Source organism: Hyla sarda, chromosome 2, assembly GCF_029499605.1.
Source record: "Hyla sarda isolate aHylSar1 chromosome 2, aHylSar1.hap1, whole genome shotgun sequence".
Lineage (NCBI taxonomy): Eukaryota > Metazoa > Chordata > Amphibia > Anura > Hylidae > Hyla > Hyla sarda.
In genome coordinates this window covers 115139009-115162354 of record NC_079190.1, presented here as the reverse complement: position 1 = coordinate 115162354, position 23346 = coordinate 115139009, and the positions used below count along the sequence as shown (strand labels likewise).

At 44.3% G+C, this 23346-nt stretch overlaps 1 protein-coding gene across 1 annotated transcript; it reads right to left on the bottom strand.

The window, feature by feature from the left end:
* Positions 1 to 14126: 14126 nt before the first annotated feature.
* Positions 14127 to 18974, bottom strand: LOC130355336 (keratin, type II cytoskeletal cochleal-like). The gene is made up of 9 exons (XM_056555366.1): positions 18564 to 18974; positions 17403 to 17611; positions 16304 to 16364; positions 16080 to 16175; positions 15831 to 15995; positions 15625 to 15750; positions 15322 to 15542; positions 15088 to 15116; positions 14127 to 14275 (listed from the first exon to the last, which is right to left on the bottom strand). The coding sequence occupies exons 1-9, from the start codon at positions 18972 to 18974 to the stop codon at positions 14127 to 14129; spliced, it is 1467 nt and encodes a 488-aa protein (XP_056411341.1).
* Positions 18975 to 23346: the final 4372 nt, after the last annotated feature.

Genomic DNA, 23346 nt, shown 5'->3' with positions numbered 1-23346 from the left:
AAAAAGTGTAGTACCTTAAAGCGTTACTCCGGTGGAAAACTTTTTTTTTTTTAAATCAACTGATGCCAGGAAGTTAAACAGATTTGTAAATTACTTCTATTAAAAAATCTTAATCCTTCCAGTACTTATTAGCGGCTGTATACTACAGAGCAAGTTCTTTTCTTTTTGGATTTCTTTTCTGTCTGACATCAGTGCTCTCTGCTGACTCCTCTGTCCATTTTAGGGAATGTCCAGAGCAGCATATGTTTGCTATGGGTATTTTCTCCTGCTCTAGACAGTTCTTAAAATGGACAGAGGTGTCAGCAGAGAGCACTGTGTTCATGATGTCAGCAGAGAGATCTGTGTTCCAAATAGAATTTCCTCTGTACTATTCAGCAGCTAATAAGCACTGGAAGGATTATAATTTTTTATACTTACTTACGGACGAAGCAGGGCAAAAAGCATTGGAGTGTGAGGTGGGGGAACACCGGAGTTTAGGCTACACTTACCACTTGGTTTGTAATGTTAATTTGTCCATGTATTTGATTATGGGCACATGTGCAATATGGACTGATGAGAACTAGTGATATAGGCACCTTTTTCGCTGCTCTATGCACATATGCACTTTATTAATTATTATTTTTTATCTGTTTACATGTATGGATATGCTGGGTCCAGGTCTGAATCATACAGATTGACCTGAACTACACTTGATTGTATATTTGGGTCCCAACATATACCATTTATGTATATATATGAAAGATCTTTTTTGATTCATACGTGTGACATATATCCTACTTTGTGTTCCTCCACTGCTGCTGTGTTTTTTAATCATGTCTTAGTGTTTCTTTTTTATGGGTGGGTCAATTTTGTCATAAATCATGGTTTTCTAATAAAGATTATCTATTGTTATCATGTTGTTACTTTTTATGTTTATATAAGGCTAGAAATTTTGTATAGGTTTTAGAAATTTGCTTTTTTTGCCTTTTGAGGCTGCTTATTTGATATATTGGTGGTCTTACTTATGTACGTTTCGGCACAATGAAAGAGCCTAGAGGTGGCATCAGTATGAGGAGACCATATAGTGGCTAAATGACACAGCGTGGAGGTGTTGCCAGCATGAGGAGACCATATAGTGGCTGAATGACACAGCCTGGAGTTGGCTGAAGCATGAGAAGAGATCACATAGTGGCTGAATGAGACAGCCTAGAGGTGGCAGGAGCAGCATCAGGAGTCATGAAAGTAGCCCGGGGACAGAGTGGTGCGGTGGGTGGCAATACCACAAGTTCTCCTTGGGGTGACTATGGCCCCCGCTGCACTAAACACCCGCTCTGATGGCACACTACTGGCCGGGCAGGACAGCTTTTCAATGGCAAACTGCTAGTTGAGGCCACATATCAAGTTTGTCTGCCTAAGGTGGGTTGGCATGGGCATGTCAAGGTATGCCCCCACCTGCTGGTTCCGGTCCTGCTCCAGGTCTACCTGCTGCTGATGAGTTGCTTTACTATGCGGGTGAAGAAAGCTACTCACCAGCGACTGTAGACTCAGGCTTCTGCAGATGGAGCTGGTACTGCTCCTGCCACCCCATCCCTTCTCAGCAGCCATGGCAGTGGAAGGTGAGCGCAGGATGCCTCTGTAGTAGGTCATTTGTCCTCCCTCTCAGTGAGTGTAAAAAAGGCCCCTATTTTGTGGCAGTAGCAAGGGTCCAATAAGGTGGAGATGCAAAAGTCATCCCGCTGCCGAATGGTGACAATTCAGCTATCACTACGCAAGCAGGTGAGTATGCATCGTGCCATTTGTGCAAGTGACTCGGAGGGACTCCTGGCCTCCATTTCCACTGCATACTGCCACGGTGTGTCTGGGTCCTCTGTCTCATAACCTTCTAGCTCCTCTGGCTGCTCCTGCTCCTCCTTTCCTGTCATATTACTAGAAAAAATGCCCGTTTGGCGAAACCTAAACTGTGCTCCACTGTGCCCCTCCCCCTCCTCCTCCTACAGTTCAGCCCCCACAGGGCTCATGAGGCCGTGAGGTCCAGTGACCAGCCATCGTTTCTAACACGTGTTGTAAGAAATGAAGCAGTGGAATGACATTGTTCATCACATAATCCTTACTAATAATGTGGCTTCCTCAAAGGGCCTGAGCAAATGGCAGGTGTCACGTATGAGCTGCCACTGGTTCACATTGAAGTTACACAGGGGATTACCCCTATCCGCTTGGATCATCAAGAAATCGGTGATGGCTTTTCTCTTTTCGTACAGCTGGTGCAACATATGGAGGGTGGAATACCAACGTGTGGCATTGTCACATATCAGACCATGTTGTGGGATACCTTTCTGACGCTGCAGCTCAAGGAGGGTGTTCTTTGCGATGTACGAGTGGCTGAAGTGTATGCAAAGTTTCCTTCCCATTGTTAGGATGTCTTGCAAATGGGGGGGAACACTTCAGGAACTGCTTCACAACCAGATTGAACACGGGTGCTATTCAGGGTGCATGGCTCAGCCTTCCGAGTCGCAGCGCATGCAAGATATTCCTCCCGCTGTCAGTCACCATGGTTCCCATTTCCAGTTTTTGTGGAGTAAGCCATGCTCCGATTTCTTTACAAATGACTTTTACCAGTTCCTCCCCTGTGTGACTCTTTTCGCCAAGGCAAACCAAGTGAAGAACAGCGTGACATCGCCGTGCCCTGCACAGATGGTATGCTGATGGAACACTGAGACTTGTCTGGGCAGTGGAGGCTGAGGACACGGTGAAGGATGAGGAGGCAGAGTCACACACTGTCACAGGACCAATTGGCTGAGAGCATGGAGGAGGAAGGGACGTGACCTGTCCAAGTTGGGGTTGTGGTTGTGCAGGAACCACATTCACCCAGTGAGCCGTAAAGTACATGTATTGTCCCTGACCGTAGATACAGCTCCAGACATCGGCGTTGCCATGAGTTGGCGTTGCCGTACACACCAACAGGCTCAGGGACTGGACCACCTTCTCTTTCACAAAATTGTGCAGGGCTGGTACTGCCTTCTTTGCAAAGAAATGATGGCTTGGCACTCTCCACCTCTGCTCGGCACAATCCATCAGTTCTCTGAAAGGTGCAGAGTCCACCACTTGAAAAGGGAGGGACTGCAGCACCAGCAACTAAGACAGGAGCACATTCAGCTTCTGCGCCGTTGGATGAGTGGGTGTATACTGTTGTCTCTTGGACATGGCTTTGCTGATGGATTATTGGTGGAAAAGCTGACTAAAAGTAGGAGGAGCAGGAGCATCTGGAGCGACAGAAGGAGGGTATGACACACAGCTCCTTTCAGCTGAGGTGGTGGAGACTTGGCGGGCTGAAAGAGGGAGCTGCTGGCCACTGGGTGATGCAGCAGGATGGACCACTACATCGCAGCCACGGTTCTCCCAGCCTGTTTTTTAGTGGTGAAGCATATGTGGTGCCAACATTGGTACCCTGGCCACGCTTCACCTTCTGCTGACATATCTTGCATGTGGCTATGTGAACCTCCCCCGGATACTTGATGAAAAACTGCCACACCGCTGAGTAGCTGATGTTCCCACCAACAGTCCGCACTAATTGACTGCTACTGCCTCCGTCTCCAGGAACCCCTGTTGCAATACCTCACAGGATGGTAGGCTGCCGCGAAGCAAGTGGCCTCCCCTCGGGCACGTTTGGCTCCAGAATTTCCACTTCTGCCACCACGCTGACTGCCAACCATGCTATCGCCTTGCTGGCTCAGCTCCTGCCTCAAGAGCAACCTGCAACCTTCTTCTCCTGATGATGATGAAGCCCCTTCTGCACCCGGCTCCCAATTGCAATCGGCTTTATCATCATCAACAAGTGTCTGCACGTCACTAATGTCCTCCTCAGGTTCCTCAACAGTGTCTGCTTCAGGACCCTGAACCCTGGCAACACTGCCTCCCACGTCACTCTCCTCATCACTACTTGCCCACCTAGCAGAGGAAGCAGCAGATGTCTCCTCCACTTCTTGGCTGGGCAGTAGCTGCTGACTGTCCTCTATTAGATTGTCCTCAGTGAATAGTGGAGCTGTACCCACAGCATAAGATACTTCTGTAGGGCACGGAACAACATAGGACAGAGGCAATGGGAGGACAGGGACTGCTCCTGGGCCATGCCAACTGGGGGTTGTGTCTGTGGAACCCACCAACTGCTGACTGGGGGTGTCAGATGTCACTTGTGATGAAGTGGATGACCGTGTTAACCAATCGATGACAGCAGATGGGTTGCTGGTTGAGACACGACCGCTAGCTGAGACCAGGAGCTCAGGCCTCTCTCTGAGACTCCTGCTGCCACTCGCCCCTAGTCTGCTGTGACCTCTGCCTGAAGGCTTTAGGCCTCAGCCACTCCTCTTTGCATGTCCTGGAACTTCTCTGCCTGACATACTTAGTGCGTATATGAGGGGAGTACAATACACTACACTACGATTAATACAGTATTTGTCTAGAACAGCATCAGGTGTGCACTTTTGGCTGTCCTTTCAGAGTATCTAGCCCCTTGACAGATTAACAGGAACATAATAGTACACAACTTAGATGTACATATGCGGTATGCACTTATGAGGGCAGAAAAAGGCGCTACAGTACACTTAAAAACTGCCGGTGATTACTTTTGACTGTCCTTTCTGTTTCAATAATTTTTATTGAACAAATTTTTTCAATTTTTCTTAACAAACAATCAAACAAATACAAAATAAATTATAATGTATAGTGTCTCACACTAAGCAGTCAAGTACATTAAAGTGAACATGTAACAAACATGTAAGAGGATTCTGTACATTCAGCCACTGGTAATAAACAGCAAAATGTCCTAGAAAAAGGTTTATGTCCTAAACATAAGAAATTAGAGCATTGCCTCCTAATATATCCAATATATATAATTGGATAAAGGTGAACGGTCAGAATAAAAGTAATGTAAACCGATAGATGTGAATAATGAATAATAATGAGTGTTAATATAATAGTGTCGCCCATGAAAAATATAAGCATGTCGGTGAGGGGAGGGAAGGGAATTGGAAGGGGGGAGGGAGGGGGGGGGGGAGGGAATTGGAAGGGGGGGAGGGAGTCAAAGGAGGGGGAGCGGAACTGCAAAGAAAATTATGAATTGTCAGAGAACGCCTTATAGTGAGGTGACGACAACCATCTATCCCACCTCTTCAGGAACCTAGGGAATGTACCATTACCCAGGGCTATGATTTTTTCGTACATACAGGTAGTGTTCAATTTATTTATCACCTCTGTCAATGATGGTACCACTGTAGATTTCCATACTTTTGTTATATAAACTTTAGCAATGACACAAATAAGACACATCAAATCTTTTATTTCTGAAGGGATGTTATGCATGTGGAGAAATAATAGGGCTATCTGGGGTGTCCATACAAGTTTTGTCTGCAGAATCTCTTCAATTAAATTGCGACATGCTGCCCAGAAGGGAACAATTAAGGGACATTCCCATAGTATATGTATCAGCGATCCCCTTACCCCACAACCCCTCCAACACATAGGGGAAGACCCAGGGTATATATATGCCAGCCGTTCTGGAGTGTAGTACCATTGCAATGTGGATTTTGTTATGGACTAAACATGTGAGACACACTGAAGGGCTCTACTTGCTACCTTGAAGGCCTGCCTCCATTCTTGGTCTGTAGCAGAGACATTTAAGGATCTCTCCCACGTACGGAAGGGGTGTGATTTGTGGAAGGAGGTAGATTGAGTAAAAGTGGAGTATATTAATTTTAATCCCTTTAAATTACTGTGTAGAAAAGCTGGAGTTGCCGTATGAGAGTGAGTGTCTGAGGGGGAAATTGTGTTAAGAAAATGTCTGATTTGTGCAGTGAGTACTTCCTCTGGAGGTCCTGGAAGGTTAACAACCTGCCGGTTTCATAAAGATATTTGACATGTGTAATTGCCTCGTGTTATCCAGTTAGATAAATCAATCTGCGAAATTGAGGATTCTACAAAAGTGAGAGGGAGAGATGTGCAAACAGCGACAGTATCAGTATTTGTAGAGGATAGATATTTCAGCCAAGTGTTATACGAGGCTTTAACAATAGGATTAGAGATGGGAAGTGGGGCTATGTTTTTCCAAAATGGGCGCATCATCACATCAGTGATACGGTATGGGAGGGTATTTGTATGCTCTATATGTACCCATGGTATTTCTAAATTTTCCCTCCACCATCCCCTCAGTGAGCCCACCAAGGTCGCAATGTAGTAGCCGTGTATATTTGGTACGCCCAAGCCTCCGGCATCTCTTGACTTTGTCAGTATTTTGGCTGCCAGTCGCGGTTTCTTCCCCGCCCATGCAAACTCTGAGATGATTGCTTGTGCTGTGGTGAAAAAAGAAATTAGGACATGTATGGGCTCAGTTCTAAACAGGTATAAAAACCTTGGCAATAAAAACATTTTAAATGTGGCCACCCGTCCCACCCAGGAAATCTCAAACTTGGCCAATCTATGGGCCTCCTCTGCAATCGTTTTCAGAAATGGTTCATAATTCATTTGATACAGTGTTTTATGGGGAAAAGCCAGCTTAATACCCAGATAGGTGATGGCCGTTGTATGCCAGTCGAAAGGGTGATGTTGCTTAAGACATTGTATGATGTGGTCTTTTAGAAATAACAGCATAGCTTGGGTCTTAGAGGCATTCAAATGGTAATAAGATAAGTCCCCAAATTTATGGATGGTGTCTAGTGCAGCTGGAGTGGAAAGGGAGGGTTTTGTAAGGGTCAGGATGATGTCATCCGCATATAGGGATATGAGATGTTGTTTATCTCCTATTTGGACACCAGATATCTGTGGGTTATTTCTGAGTGCATATGCAAGTGGTTCCAGGCATAGGATAAAAATGAGGGGGAAAGGGGGCACCCCTGCCTCGTGGCATCACTTATGTTCAAAGGGACGGACAGGGCTCCGTTTGTAAACACCCTAGAAGAGGGGCAGGTGTATAGGGACGTAATTGCCCGCAGAATCGGGCCAGCAAAGCCCAAATAATGTAGCACCGAGAAGGCATACGACCAGCATAGCCGGTCGAACGCCTTCTCAGCATCAAGGGTGAGGACCAGTTTAGGGATGTGTTCCCTCTCAATGTGATGAAAGACGTTAAGTAGGCGTCTTGTGTTGTCCGAGGCCTGTCGGCCAGGTACAAAACCTGATTGGTCCACATGCACCAATGTTGGTAAGATCGGGTAGCTATTATCTTAGCAAAGATCTTTAGGTCCTGGTTAAGCAATGAGATTGGCTGGTAATTTTGGGCTTGGTCTGGGGACTTCCCTGGCTTGGGGAGTGTTACTATGAGAGCTTGTAGATTTTCAGCTGGAAATTTACCTTGTGTCATGGCAGCCTGACAAAATCCTGTAAGGAAAGGGGAGAGGGTGTCACTAAATGTTTTATAATATAAGTTAATGAATCCGTCTGGTCCTGGTGCTTTTTGGGAGGGAAGGGATTTTACTGTTTTAACCACCTCAGCCACTGTAATAGGTCCATTGAGGGTTTTCAATTGGACAGGAGTATATTTGGGGAGGTGTAAGCCCGAGAGGAAGGTTTGTATAGAATCATCTAAGGACAGAGTTGAAGGGACAGAGTCTTGTAGGTTATATAGAGATTCATAAAATGCCTGGAAACAGTTTGCTATTCCCTCTGGAGTATATTCTATATTACCTGAGATGGGATGTTTAAGTTGTGCTATGCGGGAACGCTCGTGTCTACTTTTAAGGCGTGAAGCTAGTAGTTTGCCTGCTTTGTCGTTTTGCGAATAGTATCTAGCTTTTGTTCGCCTAAGATTTTTTTCATAGTAAAACAATAGTAAACTTCTAAGTTCCTGTCTGAGGGTTAAAAGTTGTGCAGCTAGGTCGGAGGTAGATTTATTTAAGTCCTCTAGGTTTTTCAGGTTATCTAATATGTCAGATATTCGTGCGTCTCTTTTTTTTTTTACAGATAGAGCCATATTTAATGAAGAACCCCCTTATGTAAGCCTTATGACAATTCCACAAAGTGAAGGCATCCACCCCAGGAATCGCATTAGTGACAAAAAAATCTGTGAGATTATGTTGTAGATGTTGAACATGTTCCGGGTGAGACATTAAAAAAGGGCTAGCTCTCCACAAATAGGTGGGGGAAAAAGTAGACTTTTCATGTAATGATAAGGAGATTGCAGCATGATCTGACCAAGAAATAACTTCAATGGTAGAATCTGCTAGGTTGGAAATTAAGGCCCGGTCCACTAGGAACATGACCAGACGGGAGTATGTATTATGCGTCAGTGTGGTGTGTGAGTGTGGTGTGTGTAATCTTTATTCAGTGGATGCTGTACCCTCCAAGCGTCGTACAATTCCTCCGATCGAATCAGGGAGGCTAGGGAAGCTGGGGAAAGGTGTGAAGTGGAGGTAGAATTTATGTGAGGGTCAACTACTAAATTAAAATCTCCACAGATTTTGTATGGACCCTGTTTAATTCGCTTAACAGCTCTAAAGACACTGTGCAAAAAACGATGTTGACCTAAGTTTGGCGCATATAAAGAAATCAATGTATAGGATACATTATTAATAGTGCAGGCTAAAACTATAAACCGCCCATTGGAGTCACATATAGAGTCAGTCACAGAAAAGGCGACAGTATTTCTAACCGCGACCATCACACCCCTGGATTTAGTTTTGTAATGGGAATGGAAGATTTGTGAAAACAGTGGATGTTTTAGTCTGAAAGCATCTTTGCTCAATAGATGCGTCTCCTGGGCGCATATAACATCTGCCCCTAAGGACACAGCTTCTTTCCAGAGGAAAGCTCTTTTATGTGGACTATTTAAACCGTTCACATTTTTACTTAACAACTTAATGACTATAGAATAAGAGAAAAAGCAAGATAATTAAGGGTGAGTACAGGTGAGGGATTGACCACAAGCGCGTGACAAGGGTCATATGAGTGTGGGCACTGCAATACGGACAAGCAGTAAGTATGACCTCTTACAAAACAACAAAACAATACAAACAATGCAAACCAGTAAACCATAAGTATGAAAAAGGATATGGCAGGTGAAGGCCAAAGCCTATATTCCTGAGTGGGGGAAATGTCTATGCCGAGGCTGGACCAAACTTCACGGCCGAGCAGCCCTAAATATGGTAAAGAGCATCATATTCTAGAGTCAATGTACTGTGGACCATTCGTCTTGAACTTTGTGGATCGGAGACTTAGATTAGCCTTTGCTCGGATTCAGGGAAATGTTCCAGCGATGCAGGAGATCTTCTCCTTCTTCCAATGAGTGGATCACAAAAGTCGCATAATCATGTCTGATCATGAGGCGCACAGGAAACCCCCATCGGTATTGGATCTTTGATGAGCGGAGAGCAGACGTAATTGGTTGGAGTGCACGACGTAGTTGGAGAGTAGCCGCTGATAAGTCTGCATAGATCGCAACATGATGATAGGGTGTCGGTAGTCCGCCATTGAGGTGTGAAAAGTTCATCAGCTTCTCTTTAACAGAAAGGATGTCTCGGGGCACCGATTCATCCAGATGTCTTGGCCGGGGTACTCTGTGCGCTCTATCTATTTCCAATTCTTGAGAAGAGCAGGATGGGAGTGATACTTGGATGAGAGAACGGACATAGGCAGGTATATCAGCCGGCGCAACTGATTCAGGCACCCCACGCAATTTTACATTGTTGCGCCGACTGTGGTCCTTCAGGTCAGCAACCTTAGCTTTCAAAGCTGCTATGTCATCTGCTGCAGAGTTGTGAGAGTCAATGACTTCATTGTGAGAGGTAGCAAAGTCCCCGAATGTATGCTCAAGATGATCAACTCTAGCCCCCAGGTCTTCCACTGTGGCATGGATAGGGTTAATCACTGCCAGAAAATCTCTCCAGAAAAACTTTTGCAGAGTAAGGAGCATATGTTTGATTTGAGTGTCAGTTACAGCCTTATCACAGACTGATATGCCTAGTAAATCATCCTCTTCTGCTGGAGGAAAGTCTGTGCTGTGTTTGGCTGCTGTGCAGGGTAGTTAGCAGCTCGCTGTGTTATCTCAGGGCTCTGTGCTGATAACCCCATCGGCCCAGGCAGGGAGGGGGAGGGGGAAGCAGCATGTGAGGACAGTACCTGTGATCTCCGTTCCATAGATGAAGCAGGGGATGCTGGTGCAGACACTGGAGAATTTATGGCAGGTAGGTGTTCCTCTCTGTGTATCTCAGGGTCTGAAGTGGTGCATCTGTGCATTGCAGGAGAGGTGTTTGTTAGCTGTGATGGCTGGAGCTCTGGGTCCTGCAGGTTGCCGGCACCATCTTGAGATGCAGGCCTCTGCTTAGTGAAATAGAATTTTGCTAGTGATCCTTGCCTGGAAACTTTCTTTCTCCTGACAGGCATGTTGACAACTGTGTCCCACCTCTGTGGGTGCTGTTTCAGCTCTAGAAGTCGCTTTGTAGTTGCTCTTAGGACTATAAAATGCAGAGCTCAGCTAAAACGTGACCATTCAGTCCAGCAGCCAGGCCACGCTTCCTTTTGACTGTCCTTTCACATTATGTTAGCCCTTGACAGATTAACAGGTACAAAATAGTACACTACTTAGATGTACGTATGCGGTATGCACTTGTGAGGACAGAAAAATGTGCTACAGTACCCTTAAAAAATAATGTATTTTTGTAAAACACCAGCAGTACACAACAGGGCTGCAGCCAAAAAAAGTGTACTAAACACAAAATTGCACCCGGTCAAAGACTATTAGGAATGGACTGCTGTGTATTATACCTTCTACAGACTAGTATAACCAGCAGATGATTTTTGGTTGAACAAAGACACTGAATTGAGCTGAAAAATGATTCCTGCCTCCTCTGCTAAGGTTTATGAAGTTGAGGCAGCTTGTTGAAATGTATGAGGCAAGACACAGCTATATGCCTGCAGCTGCAGCAAAAATCCTTTTCAGTGAAAAAAAACAATGCTCTCCGTCCACGAGAACGCTGATATGACTAGGAGGACGTTAAAGAAGTTATCCACCATAAGGGGATTTTGCTCAGATTTGAGGAAACACGTACACGGTATATACATTGTATATACACAATTTTCATATAAGGTGATTTTGGTACGTACCTGGCAGACAGTAATGGACATTCTGAGGAAGGATCTGCGCTTGTCTTGGGGCTAAATGGCTATGTTGTGAGATTACCATAACACTGTTGCTAGCTTTTTGTGAACTGGTATTTCCTGTTTGACTTTTCTTTTTTTTTTTTACTACAAATCCCACAATTCCATTTTCCTCTCTCCCACATATCAGCCACCCTACCCATTGAAACATAAATGAGCTGCATCCATTTAAAAGACCTGTGGATTTCAATCAGGGTGCCTACAGCTGTTGCATTAGTTGCAGATTGATCCCTCCACCCATTGAAGCAGACAGGCTCCCTGTCATCAGCTGATTAGTGAGTCAGGTCTCGGCCGCATTGCAACCTGGGAATGACAACAGTCATTTTGTATGCTGGTAAAAATAAATATTGGAGTGAAAATCACAGAAGAATTGTGAGAAAACCATCACACACAGGTACATACACTATACTATGAACTACACTAACTTTACAGCCCCTGTAGCATAGTCAAATAAAAAAAATCCTGGAATATCCCTTTAAACGCAGCTGGACTGCACTATCCTCTGCTGTAACACACACACTCTGTGTTCTATGATCCTTCTGCAGTGTATTGTAATGAAGTGACTGGCCGCAAGATGACTGCTGATTATATAGGGCTGTGGCATTACAGGGGTCACTGGCTGCTGATAGGCTGCATCCTGCAAGTGATTCAGGGTCATCCCACCTACTTCCCTTCCCGCCTTGTCTTCCCGCCTTCCCAGCGTTCCTTGCCCCATGTACTGACATGTGGATCCATTTTAGATGCCCTGGAGCCTGCACCACAGTAAATGGAGTTTAAAGCTTACCTGTCATAGTTCCAAAAAAAAAATTAAAAAGTGATATGTTACTCAGTACCTAATCCTGATCGTGTTCATATATGTTTTATGTCTCTAGGATCTTTATGTCCAAAGATAAAAGCATTTATCAGCTGCTCAGTTACTTTTTCATTGTGCTGGCTGGAGGGAGCGTGTTGTGGTAGCTTGGGGGCTTAGGGTGTAGGTGGTGTAGCTGTGCAGTGATGAAAGGGTGCTTGATTAACCCTTAACTGTCGTGACGCCAGGGTGTGGGTTCTTCCTCTATAGATACAAATCCTACCGCCACCCGTCCCTGGAACAATAGGGAGGAATAAAGGATTGTCCACAAACTGTAGAAAACTTTGCTGCAGCTTTTATACAGGTTGACAATGGCAAACAGTCTACACAGAAGAGCAGTCTGTAAGTTTCTCATAGTTGGTTGGGACCTTGTAGTATATAAGCTCTGAGTCTGGAATTACGCTGTTCCGCTGGATTTAGGGGAATTGTTTAGGTCCAGCAGTCACGCAGGATTAACGGGATTTAGATTTGGTAGACTCACATTTAGCAAGTTGCAGCAGTGGTAGGCTTCAGGCCTAGTCCTGTCTTTAGATTTGTGCTGAGCTCCGCTCGCTGTCATATCCTGGGGAAAAGAGAGCGAGAGATTGGTTACAGTGCCCCTATATGAAGAGGGACAGGCTTAGAGCTTATTGGTTCCCACCAGCTGTCAGTCCTTTCACAAAGCATTATGGTACATCATGTGACCACATCACGTGCCCTGGAAGTTCCTTAAGCTTAACTTAACCTTAGACTTAGTAGTCATGTGACCTAAGATCCTGGAAGTACTATATATATAATAAATATATACACTTTATACACATCAAACATAATAAAATGAAAGAAGGAAGAGGTGAAAAGGGGTTATCCCTCCAGGAGGATCCTACCGGTACATAGGAACTCTGACTTTGGGGACTTAGCACACAAGGTACGGTACAAGGTACTGACACCACAGTGTCAGTCTGTCTCACTCACTGTGATTACTCATCTGCTCTGAGTCTCCGAGCCTGAGCTGTGAGCCAATCACCACACTCTACTCTGTAACCCTTTCCTCTCTTATCAAGAAGAAGAAAAGTCCAGTGCAGCTATTCCAGCAGATATGCGGTTTATTCAGTGCAAGCAGGACACAAGACAATCGTGGAGGTGACGCGTTTCGGCCGGTGGCACCTGGCCTTACTCATACTGGCCTTACTCATACTGTGAGAAAGGATTCATTTTCTAGAAAAATTTCAGGGGTGCCAAAATTTACGGCCGTGACTGTATTCATCCATTACTCTTGGCAGGTTCTTTTTGTGACATTCATGTACATATATGTTTTTACTTTACTTTGAATATGGATTCACTTTTTCTTCTTTCTGAAAATTGGTTTTATTTAATAACTTAGCTATAACAAGGGAATTGAAATGTAAATTGAAATGTAAATTTTAAGGATGCTTTTTCATTCAATGTATTAGTTCCTTAGATGTGCTCAAAAACCAACTGAGTCATATAAAAATAGAGCAACTTATGAGACATTGTTTTAATAAAATAAAGGATGAGACATGTATACTAGTTAAATCTTGTCGTGTGGACACTTTCATGTGGGCTTAAGACTTTGTATCCTGGTGATAATTATTCATAAGATCCAGACTTTATAATGATTTTATTATCTCTTTCATTCATTTCTGCAAAAAACAGAAGAAACTACTCAATATTGTGAAACTTTTCCAAAAGACCACCTCTTTGTGAAGAGCACAAAGAGAAGACCTCACATTTTTCAGTTCTCCATTCATTAAGCATAGTGGACATTTTTTCTAGAAGACCAACCCCATAGAATGCTATGTTTCAACTACATTTTGGTCAGTTGTCTGAAGATTGTATTCACAATTTATTTTATGGCAATATATCAGTGTGTGAGTTGTATTATACATTTCCATCTCTTAGTATCAGGTTATAAGTTTGTATTATTAGGAACCAAGAATGACATGACTATAGGTTTTGCAGTCCGCTCAGTTTATTGAAGGCAGCATAGACAAGCAGATAGGAATTCAATGCATCATATGAATAAATGCAAAACTTTTATATTGAAATATAATTTACTATGTTTGTTCCTTTAAGCACAGTGACAAAGCATACATTAATATATTAGGTATCATGACATCCAGTGGGTATTGGTGTTTGGTCTGTAGTCTACCATTTCACTTCAGCAATGGTGGCTGTGGCCAGATTGGTGTTTGCTGGAGACATGGCTGCTGGATACATGTCCCCCTTTATGGTGGTGATGAGAATGGTGATGTCCACCCTGGTGGCCTCCTGAATGGTGTTTGCCTCCAGTGCTTGAATGTAGAACAGCTGTAAAGGAGTGGAGAATAATTTGTTTATAGATAATATATACATCTATTTTTATACAGTAGTTTAAAGAGTACCTATCATCAAACTAAACTTTTAATATATTGTTCCTTTTTTAACCTTTATGTGTTTTTAATGTGGTTGAAAAAACGGCCACTAGGTGGCTCTGTTCTGTTCCCTGCCACAAGTCAAACAGTAAGTTGGTCTCCTCCCAGCCTGGAGGGGACCAAACTCAGGAAGTGTGGGGGGGCATGGTGAGGCACAGCTCTCGCAGGCTTCAGCGATATTGCTCCTGCTAGCGCCAACTTTCTCCTCACACAATATGAGAAAGGGGAAAGGTATGATACACAACTTTTTAAAGCTAGGAGGTTGTTAGGGGTAGTTAGGGAATATAATCTGAATTAGTTTAGAAAATATGGTTTGATGACAGGTACTCCTTAAATGAAATTATAATTATAGATATCAATCCAGGACTTGGTAGATACATGTGACCGCCTTCTCCTTTTTGGTCACATAAATCTGCCATGTCAGATAGGAGAGGATTGGCAAATAGTACCATGTGTAGGTGCTGAAGGGTAGTGTGTGGTTATCACTGTCAAATTCATGCATGTGTGGCCAAAGTATCTCCCCCTTGTGAAGTGTAAAGAGTGAAGCAGTAGAACCCCATTTACCATATTAGTAGATGCCCCAGAGGTGGAATGCCCAAAATGTGGCCCATAAACAACAAAAGGTTACACAACTTTATTCTATATACTATCAATGTTTTCTTAATGCATACCATCTATAAATATGGCAGACCTACTGATTATACTTACATATATTCACAGAGCTGTTACCTCCCATCCTGAAATAAAACACAACAATTGTTATATTTGTGTTGTATAACTGTGATTTTTGTGTTAAAGTTTTACTGTCTTTACTGGTTTTTTTATGCTTAATGTGATACACAAACATTTATTTTGTTATTTTAATATTTTGACAACTTATGCCTATATCAGATGGCCTAGTGACCAATAGTGATAGTTATTTCTCTATAAGGGCTTATTCACCTGCATTCCTCTCCCTCCAGCATCTTCTTATAGGTGGCAATCTCAATATCCAGAGCCAGTTTGACATTCATCAGCTCCTGGTATTCCCTCATCTGGCGGGCCATGTCCTGCTTGGCCCTCTGTAGAGAAGCTTCTAGTTCAGCCAATTTACTCTTGGCATCTCGGACAGCAGCTTCTCCACGTTCCTCAGCTTCATTGATGGCATTTTCCAGTGCAGCACGCTTTTAATACATTAGGGATTACTATTGCTTCATGCAATCTTAGATAAGAAGTTTGTCATTGGTTGAACTTTATTATGCTCACCTGGGATTTAGCACACTCGATTTCTCCTTTAAGTCTCTGGACTGTTTGGTTGAGTCTAGAGATCTCATCTCTGCTGTTTTGCAGATCACTTCCATTTCTTCCGGCTGCCATACGCAGCTCATCAAACTACAGGTCCAATAGTCAGAAATGAGCAAATACTGTTCATAAAGACAGATATGTGTTAAATGCCCATGGTTTACACTTACCCTTGACTGGTACATGGCCTCAGCCTCAGCTCTGCTTCTGTTTGCAATGTCTTCATACTGAGCTCTGACCTCAGAGATGATACTGTCCAGGTCCAGGTCTCGGCTGTTGTCCATAGACACAACTACTGAAGTGTCTGAGATTTGAGCCTGCAGCTGACCGATCTCCTGTTAAGATATTAATAAATTATTGTATGCCGGAATTTATAGTATTTAGTATGTAATAAAAAGAATCACATATTGTGTTATTACAGCATCATATAGAGTCCTTAGGAAGTTGATCTCATCTGTGAGGGAGTCGACCTTGGCTTGAAGTTCGGCTTTATTCATGAAGGCAGCATCAACATCCTAAAGAAAATTCACAATTAATGCAATGATATATTAACTTAACACATGATATTGTATAAATATTTTTATGATATATTAAGATAAAGTAGTTTTAGCTTATAATAGTTGCTATACAATTTTATACTTACTCTCTTTATACTAACAAATTCATTCTCCGCTGTTGTGCGCCTGTTCAACTCTTCTTCATAGCTATGAGAAATGTGTTATTGGTTAATGTCTGACTTTGTTTTAGTTCTTTTTTTTTTTTACCTCTACTAGCTCTGAAGTGATGTTATATTTAACTATACATGCAGTAACAAGGGTGCAGCTTGGCTCTGAGAGAGGCCAAAGGCTTCTCCATCACATAAGAAGACACCAGTATCATAAACGTACAAAATGGGGGTCCTTTTACAGTTTTCTTAAAACATCTATTTTATATTGTCTATACCACACACAGCCTTGTGCCTTTCTACTACTACCTTTTAGGCCCAGATGTAACACTTTATAGGACAGAATATGATCATTCATAAATTAAAGTATTCACAATGAATGTGAATTAAAGGAGTAGTCCAGTGGTGATTCAGTGGTCCTAAGGATAGGGGATAAGTTGCAGATCGCAGGGGGTCCGACCGCTGGGGCCCCCTGCGATCTCCTGTACGGAGCCCCGACAGCCCGCGGGAAGGGGGCGTGTCGACCTCCGCACGAGGCGGCGGCCGACACGCCCCCTCAATACAACTCTATGGCAGAGCCAAAGCGCTGCCTTCGGCAATCTCCGGCTCTGCCATAGAGATGTATTGAGGGGGCGTGTCGGACACCGCCTCGTGCGGGGGTCGACACCCGCTATCTCGGCGGAGAGCCGGGGCCCCGTACAGAGAGATCGCAGGGGGCCCCAGCGGTCAGACCCCCCGCGATCTCAAACTTATCCCCTATCCTTAGGATAGGGGATACGTTTTTCACCACTGGACTACCCCTTTAAAGTAAGAAAAATCTAGGAAAAAAGGGCAGCTATGATGTATTTTACCAAATGGATTCAACAGGTTCCGGTTCATACTTTGGAAGTTGTGACCAGAATTCCACCACCAAAATAATGGTCTTGTCTATTCTTTAGACAAAATCTGCTTCACAGACATTGTCATAGTCAGTGTGCACTGTCCGTACTCGGAATTTCTGGCCAGAAATTCCATAGTGTAAACCCAGCCTAATAACACTTATTGTGAGAAGGAATAAAGCTTCAGAAATTAGGCAAACCTTCTTCTAAGGTCTTCAGCGGTTCTTTCCATGTTGTTTCTCTCTGAATCTAGACGACCCCTCTCACATTCCAGGTTCTCAAGTTGTCTCCTGAGGTTACTGATAAAAGCCTCAAACAATGGTTCAATCTGACACCGGGCTGTTTTCTGTTCTTGTAGAAGATCCCACTTGGTCTCCAGCATCTTATTCTGCTGTTCCAGAAATCTCACCTGAAAGAAAATCAAGAAAATAGTAAAAAAAAAAATTGTTATTATGTTAGATATTTTAGATAAATCCAATACAGTTGATCCAAACTAAATATTAATAAACATCTCCAAAGAACAAAGAAATGGAGCACTCACCTCCAATTTGCAGACACAGAAGCAACTTTTATTGAGACTCACATTTGACAGGACACATCACGACATCAGGACATATTAATAAATACTTTACCAATAGTGCACCTTTTTAGTTATTTTTTTTCTTTTAGTAAAATGCCTTAACCTTGTGGACCTGTGACTATAACATATCCCTACTACTTGCATTTATCTTTCCTTCAGTGTAAACTGTAGGTTTCCTTACTAAAGCCCCAAAGGGATAAAATCAATGAGAAAAAAAATGAGTCTTGTTTGCCATCTGGATTTGGAAAAACTACAGTACAGTATGCCTACTGCCCTTTTCTTTCAACTTTGACCTGAGTTTATGTAGCAGCGCAGAAAAATACAGGAAATAAGTGTATTTACCTTCTTAGAAAAATAGTTAATTCTGGTGGTATCAACCCAATATAGCGGCTCCTCTAAACGGGGTACTCCACCTCTAGACATCTAATCCCCTATCCAAAGGATGTCTGATCATGGAGGTCCGGTCACTGGGACCCCTGCAATCACCGTATATGCACCAGGCATTCTGGGGCATGACATGATGTCATGACCACAGCCACCCTACCCCACACGGTACACGGTGATGGTGGGGGTCCCAGCAGCTGGACCCCTGCGATCAGACATCTTATCATCTTATCCCTATCCTTTAGATAGGGGATAAGATGTCTAGGGGCAGAGTACCTCTTTAATGAAAGGTACACCAGTGTACAGTTATGTTTAGCCATTGATTACTTAAAGACTTTTTTTTTTAGTTTTTGTATTTTTAGTTTTTTTAGATTTTTGTATTTTTTTTTTATCTTACCTTGTCAATAAATGAAGCAAACTTATTGTTGAGACCTTTAATTTGGTTTTTCTCTTCATTTCTCACTCTTTGGATGTTGGTGTCTATCTCTAAGTTAAGAGGAGCCAGAAGGCCTTCATTTATAGTCACAGGAGTGATACCTCCACATCCAGACTGTCCTCCAAATCCACCACCAATTACTCCAGATCCATGTCCACTTTTATGAAAACTTCCGAATGAAATCTTATGGCCTTTGGATCCAATGCTATGGGCGCTTGTGCTGCTAAAGCAATGTTGTTTCTTGTGTCCATGTCCTGTGTGCTTAGAAGAATGGGATAAGATGCTGTGCGAGCTGGAGTGTTTAGGTAAAGCAACAGAACAGGAGCTGAAGTGCTTGTGTCCAGAAGAAGCGAGGATGGAGTGATGAGACATGATGGATCTTCTCACAATATAAATTGGAAGTGGATGTGAAATCCTCAGAAGTTTCCACTGACTGCTTCTTCTACATCTGTTACCTTGTGCTTTTATACTCAAACTGGGTGTTACCAATCTCTATACACTCAGTTACAATTGTAGCATCATCTGCTTTTATAGAAATCATATAAGCTACAAGCCTGTATTATCAAAACTCAAGTCACATTTTAATATATAATGATGAAAGGAATTGTCTCATAGCAAGCTAGCTATTTACTTTATTAACAATGGAAATGTTTTATTGATGTCTATCATTTATTCGCGGCATTGATACAACATTTTTATGAAATAATACAACAAGCAGTTAATATATAAGAAAAGACAATGTAAAATGTGGTCTAATTCTCAAATGGTTATTATGAATGATCAAAATGACAACTGTGCAATGTACTTTCCACTTTTTGTTGTGTTGAATCCCAATGCTTTCAACAGAATTGCTATGTTGCGTTCAATCTCTATGCTTTTTACTGTGTAGTAATGTTAAATAGAAATACTATGTTTGATTAAACCCAAAAAGTACATGTATCTGACACATTGGCTTCTACATACAATTTCAACTGTTTTAATGGCATAGTTATGTAAAACCAAGGTAGAAATACTATGGTTTGTTAAACCAAACAATATATGTAACTGAGCCTTATCTTACTATGTCACATTTAATCTCAATACTTTTAACTGCATAGTCATGTTAAACCTAGGTAGAAATACTTTGTTTGATTAAACCTAGAAAATATACATTGCTAAGCTAAGTTGAATATGTTGTGTATAAGGGTATTTACATTTCTATCAGGTTTTGTGCCAGATTTTACCCCCCGCAAAAAAAAAAAAAAAAAAAAAAAAAATAACCCAACCAGCTCTCAACTTTTCTTAAAAAAATCTGAAAAAGGAGCATGTCTGCCAGGAAAATTGGGCGTGACCTTGACAAAAGGGCATGACCCCGACAAAAGAGGCAGGTCCCTAACATATTTGCACATTTGACAGGTTTGCATATGTGGTGGATTTAAGCACTGGAAAGCCCGACAGCTCAGAACAGTTGTAAAAAATGCAAAACAGAGGGAAAAATTGTAAATATTAGAGATGGGCGAATTTAAAAAAAAAATTGATTCGGCAGGTTCACTGAATTTTCTTAAAAAATTTGGTTCGATCCAAATATATTCAACGAATCGCAAATAAAATGGCTATTTCTGGGCTACAGAGAGCCTCAATAGAGGTGTAAAACACTTTGCCTTGCCGTAACACGAATTGGGAGTGTGTGAAATAATACTGTTATTCAGTATGACATGCAGATTACAGGAGTTGCTATTAGAATCACTGCCGCAGAGTGGCACAATGACAGAGTCTGGATGTGGCAGAAGGTCAAGAGACCATATGGCATCACAATTGAAGAGATTTTTGAGATGTCAATTAAAGAGTTTAATGTGCTACCCGCAGCATGAGATCAAATGGCGGCACAATGACACAGTCTGGAGGTGCCGGCAGCCTATGTAGGCTGCAGAGAGGCCCAATGACAGAGTAGTGTGTCAGTTTGTCCTCCATCTCAGGAGTGCAGGCCTGACCCGGGATGGCTACTGGGTAGATCCTGCCAGTATCATATGCTTGTCTAAGCCATGCACGTGTAAGTAAACACAGCTGGTACTGTGAAACGTCGTATGAAACTGAGAATGTGTCATTTAATCAGTTATGGTTTATTTTTATTGCTCCAACCTTTTTCCTTGGATACTTGTGGTAATTCCAGAGCTAATATATAATGATGAGTAGCTTAATGAGGGTGTGCTTTGTGGTGTACCAGTGGCTGAAGTGCATGCAAAGTTTCCTGGCCATTTTTAGGATGTCTTGCAGATGGGTGGAAACTTAAAGAGGTACTCTGGCCCTGGTACATCTTATCCCTTATCCAAAGGATAGGGGATACGATTTCAGATTGTAGGGGTCCCGCCGCTGAGGACGCACGCAAATTGTCATTTTGCACCCACCTTTGTGAGCTCTCTTCAGCAATGGAGGCTCCAAATTTGTAGCGTGACGACCATGGGGCCGGATTATGGAGATGTCACGACTCTGCCCTCTGTGTGACATCACGCCCTGCCCCTTCAATACAAGTCCATGGGAAGGGGCCACATTTGGAGCCCCGGGTGTAGAGGAGCATACATGGGTGAAAGGGGTGTAGAGGAGCGTACATGGGTGACAGGGGTGTAGAGGAGTGTACAAAGTGGTGTTGAGGAGTGTACAAAGGGGTGTAGAGGAGTGTACATGGGTAACAGAGGGGTGTAGAGTAGTGTACATGTGTGACAAATGGGTGTAGAGGAGTGTACATGGGTGACAGAGGGGTATAGAGGAGTGTACATGGGTGACGGGTATAGAGTGTACATGAGTGACAGAGGGGTATAGAGGAGTGTACATGGGTGACAGAGGGGTGTAGAGGAGTGTACATGGGTGACAGAGGGGTGAAGAGGAGTGTACATGGGTGACAGAGGGGTATAGAGGAGTGTACATGGGTGATGGGTATAGAGTGTACATGAGTGACAGAGGGGTATAGAGGAGTGTACATGGGTGACAGAGGGGTGTAGAGGAGTGTACATGGGTGAAAAGGGGGTATATAGGAGTGTACATGGGTGACAGAGGGGTATAGAGGAGTGTACATGGGTGACAGAGGGGTGCAGAAGAGTGTACATGGGTGAAAGGTAAACATGAGTGACAGGGATGGACAGGGGGGTGGACAAGGCAGACATGGATGACAGGAGGGTGGACATGGGTGAGAGGGGAGGTGGACATGGGTGACTGGGATGATAGGTGGGGGGACATGTGTGAGAGGGGGTGGACATGGGTGACATGAAGGTGAACATGGGTGACAGGGAGGGTGGACATGGGTGACAGGGTAGACTGGGGAGTGGACAAGGCAGACATGGATGACAGGAGGGTGGAAATGGGTGACGGGGATGATAGGTGGGGGGACATGTGTGAGAGGGGGTGGACATGGGTGACAGGGGGAGGGTGGACATGGGTGACAGGGGGAGGGTGGACATGGGTGACAGGGGGGGGGGTGGACATGGGTGACGGGGGGGGTGGACATGGGTGACGGGGGGGGTGGACATGGGTGACGGGGGGGTGGACATGGGTGACGGGGGGGTGGACATGGGTGACAGGGTGGACATGGGTGACAGGGGGAGGGTGGACATGGGTGACAGGGGGAGGGTGGACATGGGTGACAGGGGGAGGGTGGACATGGGTGACAGGGTGGGTGGAATTACATGGGTGACAGGGTGGGATTACATGGGTGACAGGGTGGGATTACATGGGTGACAGGGTGGGATTACATGGGTGACAGGGTGGGATTACATGGGTGACAGGGGGGGGGGGGAAGGGTGATAGAGATGGACAGGGAGGTGGACAAGGCGGATATGGCTGACGGGGGTGGCTGACGGGGGGGGGGGGTGACAGGGGGAGGCAGACATGGCTGACGGGGGGGGGGGGACAGAGGGTGGACCTGGGTGACCGTGGGGGGTTTAGACAGGGTTGAGAAGGTGAACAGAGGGGTGGAAAGGGTACGGTACCTTAAGCAAGCCGGCCCGCGCAGCTTGCAGTTCCACAGCAGGCACGGGAGTCCGGCGCAGGTGCAGCTCGTTCCGCCCCAGGCAGGGACCCATTTTCGGCTCCCTGCGCCGTGAGGGAGAGGGGGATGGAGGGAGACGGAGGGTGAAGGAGGGGGACGCGGGGGACACAGGGAACAGAGGAGGAAGGAGGGGGAACACGGGGGACGCGGGAGACGGAGGGGAACACAGGAGACGGGAGGAGATGCAGGGGGACGCTGTGCGCGCAGTGCGCACGCAGACTTCCCTTCCCCCCTGCGCCGTCAGGCCGGGGCGGGACATTTAAAAAAATAATAATAACAAAAAATAAAAAAATCACGGCAAAATCCCGCGGCACCACGGGCAGTGCTGAACGACACACACGTGTGCCGCGGCACCGCGGTTGGGAATCACTGGTTTAGAGAGTGGTCTCTAAACTGTGGCCCTCCAGATGTTGCAAAACTACAACTCCCACCATGCCTTGACAGCTGTTTGCTGTGTTGGCATGCTGGGAGCTGTAGTTTTGCAAGATTTAGAGGGGTTCAGGCTAGAGATCACTGACAGTGGTCTCTAAACTGTAGCCCTCCAGATGTTACAAAACTACAACTCCCAGCATGCCCAGACAGCAGTTTGCTGTCTTAGCATGCTGAGATTTGTAGTTTTGCAACATCTGGAGGGCCACAGTTTAGAGACCACTGTCAGTGATCTCTAGCCTGAACCCCTCTAAATCTTGCAAAACTACAACTCCCAGCATTCAGGAACAGCAAATG